The 5,144-nt window shown below is 50.0% G+C and overlaps 1 protein-coding gene across 1 annotated transcript; it reads right to left on the bottom strand.

The window, feature by feature from the left end:
- Positions 1-559: 559 nt before the first annotated feature.
- On the bottom strand, positions 560-1,934 carry LOC119390011 (shematrin-like protein 2). The gene is made up of 2 exons (XM_037657513.2): positions 1,792-1,934; positions 560-1,119 (listed from the first exon to the last, which is right to left on the bottom strand). The coding sequence occupies exons 1-2, from the start codon at positions 1,801-1,803 to the stop codon at positions 826-828; spliced, it is 306 nt and encodes a 101-aa protein (XP_037513441.1). The 5' UTR covers positions 1,804-1,934; the 3' UTR covers positions 560-825.
- Between the last annotated feature and the right edge of the window lie 3,210 nt (positions 1,935-5,144).

Below are 5,144 nucleotides of genomic sequence, written 5' to 3'. Positions count from 1 at the left end.
TGAACGTTGGAGGAAGGAATTTGAACACTCGTGACGCTGGTAAATGCAAATGTATGGTTTGAAGGGCTCCCGTATACGCTCACCTTGGAAGGTACTCTAGATCCAGGAGGACATGCAGTCCACAAAGGCCTTGCGAGCAGCGTGTTGGATCACTGCATCGCCACGGTTTTAGTCGCGCCGATATGCCATTTGTGACGCAAGTTAACATGTTGTTCCAGATTCTTGTATAATACGGCTGGTATACTGAAGGTGCGAAATGGTGCACAAAGAGAAGAAGGGTAGGCAGGTCGTTCCAGAGTGTTGCATCCAGAAGAGAAAGCATCAACGGTCGCAAAGATCACACAAGAACCAAAGAGTCCGACTCACTCATTGCTTTATTTTCAGCGCGACCGCAGGCATCTGTACAAAATATACAACGCTGTAGAAAGCAGCAAGGGATTCGCAACGGGGCATGAAGCGCGGACATTCGATCGCAAGGACGAGGGGACTCCCATCTCCGCATCCACGACTACTGCGGTTGCCAGGCGCACCTCTCAGGTCCTTCCCTGCCGTTATATAGACCACTGCCGACGTCGTTAGTGGTGCGTCGCTACACCTGCCGTGCTTCGAGCTGGCCACCGGTCCTCGCGATCCTGGTAGATGTCACTCACGCTACATATCCCCGAAGCTACCCTTCTTATTTTCCGCTACCGCGACTGTACATGAAGGGAGAGAGGGTAAAGGGGAATCGGGGGGAGCTGTTGTTGTTGATCTCGAATTTCCTCACATACGGTTGCGCATGCTCTCTTTCTATCGGTGTGCAGCTTGACTCCTCCGCTCACTCGTCTAGCCCTTGTATCCGTAGCCTCCATAGCCGCCGTATCCGCCATATCCGCCGCCGTAACCGCCGCCGTATCCGCCGCCGTACCGGACGCCCAGGTCGTAGTTGTCGAGAATGGGTCCTCCGTGGCTGACCTTGCTCACGTGGTGAAGGCTCTTGATGAGGAAGGAAGGTCCGGGTAGGGACTTGCCGTAGCCGCCGCCGTAGCCACCGCCGCCGTAGCCACCTCCGTAGCCGCCGTAGGAGACGACTCCGGCGTAGCAGACGCCGACGAGGGCGGTAAGGGCAACGGCAACAAACTGCGGGAAAACGAGGCGTGTCACTCGTATGTTTCATGAAGCACGTTTACGTGTAGAGCAACCAACCGGGTCTATTTTATACTCTTTGCGCTTATCTGTCTCGTCACTGAAATATCGATCAGCCAAGAAATACATGCCGAATAATTTGGCTACGTTTTAAGCGTTCGGTGAGGATAGTTTTTAACGTTTCCATTGCCATCAAATCAATCATTCAATGAAGTGATCTTCGTTTCAGTTAAAAAAAGAAGGAATGGTTGACGTTATTACGCTCAGCTTAAAAGGATCGAAGAATGGAAGGTCCGATGCCCTTTCGGAATTCGCTAAACCATATGAAATGTAATATTAATGTCGGAAAGTTGCGTTAACAATCGTTCACGTCAAAATATGAATATCCATGGATTGCACGGAACTCATGCGTTAATACGAGCTGCCGTGTTCTTAGGCTCCCAGGCTAATTTGAAATATCTTTTTGGATCCTTTTGCCGTAGTTCTCTTGCCATAGGTTAAGGAAACCTACATCGACACGAGTTCGATTGCATGCGATGCAGTTTTTCAAAGCTAAATGAACCGAAAGAGAGCTAGCTGAGAGGCCCAGGTATCCAGAATGTCGAGCGTGCCTGCCGAGTTGCAGGTGCTGGTACATCGAAGGGCCTACGGTTGCCGTTCGCTTACCATGGTCCTCATGATGTCGGCTTTGGGCGGTGCGGAGCTGCTGGAGCTGAGACGAGTCTGCTTACTCGAGAGGAGTGAAGCTGAGTTGTGATGGTTGGGCGTTCTCTGGACACGCCTTTTATACCCACTCGGGCGCCGGGATACCGGAAGGTTGGATGCACTTAATAATGAGGATCGTATACGCGCGCCTCTCTCACACACCCACCCCTTTTCTTATTTTTTTTTTCTGCCCTTCTCCACGAGAGTGGACTGAATGCCGCTCTAGTTCCTGTCACTTCCTCTCGCTTTTATGTTTCATTTCTCTTCTCTCTTTCTTCCTCCAGATATGGACACGGACTGGATGGCGCGTGGAAGTTGAGGGGGGGTCTGATTGCCGAGGAAATGCGGCAATCAAAGACCAGCCAGCAGCGGCCCTTTCTCTTAGTTGCCGAAATAACGTGATAACGCAACTGGTTCCGTCCTTCCTGCGCAGACGTCCGCAAAAAACTGCACTACGGTTTTCGCCCCCGCCCTATACCAAGGCGACTGTCCCCCCCCCCCCCCCCCCACCTCTCTCTCTCTCTCCCTACTGCAGTGCAGATTGTCAGGAGACCGGACGCTCTCGCCGACAGGCAACAACATTTACTGGCGCCCGGAAAGCGGAGAACCACTACAACCAAACATACTATTCGGGCCCCGTCCGGTCACAATGGGGCGATCTCTGCAAAACGCTACGATGCAATAAAGGAGAAATAGAGAAAGGAATAAACTAAAAACAAGCAGAAGGAACGAAATTTGCGTTGTTATCTACGGGCGGACAGAAAAAAAAAAAAAACTGCCGGGGCGGGGACCGTCTCGCGCCAAAAACGCGCCGGGCAACTCGGCCCCTTGAGCGAGCGCGGCTGTAGTTTGACAAACTAGTTTACATGTGGAGAGGAGGGCGCCGACGGATGGACGAGAACGGAGACTTGTATGCTAGCGTAAGGACTGGGGAACGGGAGCTGGCGCTTCGTGTTTCGTTTGCCTCTTCTATCACTTTTTTATTAGTTTTGTTACCATGTCTCACGATGTCCGAGTCGAAAACGGGAGCCGGCCGCCACCGCGCCCATTCTATTCCCGCGCCTCGCGCGCGAGTCCGCCCGACGGCGATAGAGATTACGTCGATTTGTGCCTCGGCGTAGTGCGTTGCTCCATTTGGTGCGTGGAGATATCGAGTGGCTCTTTTCGGAACCGCGCCGCTGTCGCACTGCCGAGGGTATAAGTACCTGACGCCTCGCACTTTCGCCGGCTCTTTCTGGATCCGTGCTTTTGGGAGCATCGCGAGTGTGTGGTTGTGCACCGTTGCAAAGGAAAGCAGCGCTTTGTCGTCGACGATTCAAGCCTGTAGACGTGGGAACCGCCGGAGTTATAGGTGTGAACGCGTCGCTCCTTTGTCTACGTTGGCGTTCTTTTTTCGGAAGAAAGGAAGACGGGACAGGAAAGACTCTCCGAACTGCTTTTGCGCTCCCCTTCGCAATATGTCGAACCAACCAGCCGAACAACTCACCATTTTGGTTCGCTACATTTAGCTAGAAGCGTCGCGAATTTGTAACAAGCGGCCTTACCTCGTTGTTTAGTCTTCTAGCAGTATTCACATTAAGAACGAAATAAGCTTACTCCATATCGTTTCTTTGCGATATACATGGTTTAAATAGATCACCCGCGTCTGCAGCGACTTCGATGTCTCAGTTTAAGTTGTCAACGAAGTCTGCGGGCCGTACGATCACAGAAGAAGTGAACGGCCACGTGTCTTCCCCGGAACCATGGAGCATTTCGTGATCACGCCGGCGTGAATTTACCACGGAGTCGCTTTCACCCTTGGTCAGTGTGACTTGGAATTGACATGGAGTATGCCACATCACTTCGGCCCAGACGTCTTCAAGGTGTGGTGACCTTCGGGATAACGCCTCATTATGTGCTCGCCCGGCTGCCCGCTTTGTGAATTGGCGACGTGGAAGGCGGCAGAAATACGTATCCCCTTCTCACTTTCGTAAGTATGGGATATGAGCGCTGATCACGGGCCGAGGGCATGCGTCCGCCTTATCTGCATGGTTCCCTATTCATTGTGGAAAGTAAACGATGTGAAGCGAAATTATTGCATAAGGTGGCACATATGATGTGTTTTTCTAAGATGCTTCGGCGGTCATGTACCCAAACTTGAGATTTGTCTTGCTTGAAATTATCTATCAGATTTGGCACACTCAATTAAGGTAAGCGCCACATGCAATTCGCAGAAGGGCGTCCATCTCTGGCAGCAATTCTTGGTTTCACTTCGCAGTATGTTGATAAGATATTACAATTCTTTTTGTTGAAGTATATTCCACGCAGATTACATTTACAATGTCAAACTGCGCGTAACGTCACCATCAATTTTATTGAAAGGCATACATAAATACGAAAACTAGCAGTAGCAACCAGGGTGTCGGAACGGAACGAAAACCGAAAACGAAAAACGAAAAAAACGATATTTTGGACCGGAACGAAAACGTAACCGAAACTTTATCTATTATTTCGTTCCGGAGTGAAAACGAAATTTTTTCAATCGTTTTTCGGTTCACGAGAAAACTTCGCAATCCGGAGCAACTGAGCTCGTGCAATGTGAGCATATCTTAGGGTACGGTATTAGCGCGTACCACAGGCAGGAATTCCAAAGCAAAGATATGTTGAAATTGTGCGAAAAACGAAAACAGTGGCAACCACAGATGTTTATATTAACGCAAGTGGATTTTTGCGTGCCTGTCACGCAGGCCAGCGTAGAGAGGGCATTGTCGGCGCCGAAGTTTGTTACAGCGAAAGCTGTTATGAGATCTCAACAGCTGATTTTGGTGCCATAGTTGTCCACCACCGCCGGTGTCCATGACCGCTAACGCGTGATATAAAAAAAATAAATGAGAAACAAATTTCTAGGATCGGATGACATTTCAACCCGCGCCCTCTGCGTGGCAGTCGGGTCTTCCACAACAGTGCCACTCTAGTGCTTCTATGCTTGCGAGGAGCGCTTGACAAGCGTGAGTGGTGACGAGCAGTGCGGTCCAGTGTTCCGTATTCAATACAAAGGCACAAGGTGCCCGAGCGGTGCACTGTTCCAACTAATACCAGCAGATCTAGAGGGTCTTATTCCTCATTAACCAAATCTTATTTTTCTCCATATTCACAACCGCTCCAGACGCGTGGCAAAACTGCTTAGTTTTCTTGAATACTACTTTTGTGAGCATAAAAATAGGCTACGTCGTCATTTTAGCATTAACACATTTAAGCATAAACAATATTAAAACACCACCATTCGTTCAAACATGCTGACCATGCAAATACTATAGGTAGCAGGAGACCTGCCC

The sequence above is a fragment of the Rhipicephalus sanguineus genome, chromosome 4, assembly GCF_013339695.2.
Source record: "Rhipicephalus sanguineus isolate Rsan-2018 chromosome 4, BIME_Rsan_1.4, whole genome shotgun sequence".
In the NCBI taxonomy this organism is placed as follows: Eukaryota; Metazoa; Arthropoda; class Arachnida; order Ixodida; family Ixodidae; genus Rhipicephalus; species Rhipicephalus sanguineus.
Note: the sequence above shows the minus strand (reverse complement) of the source record. Positions and strands in the feature narration are given on the sequence as shown.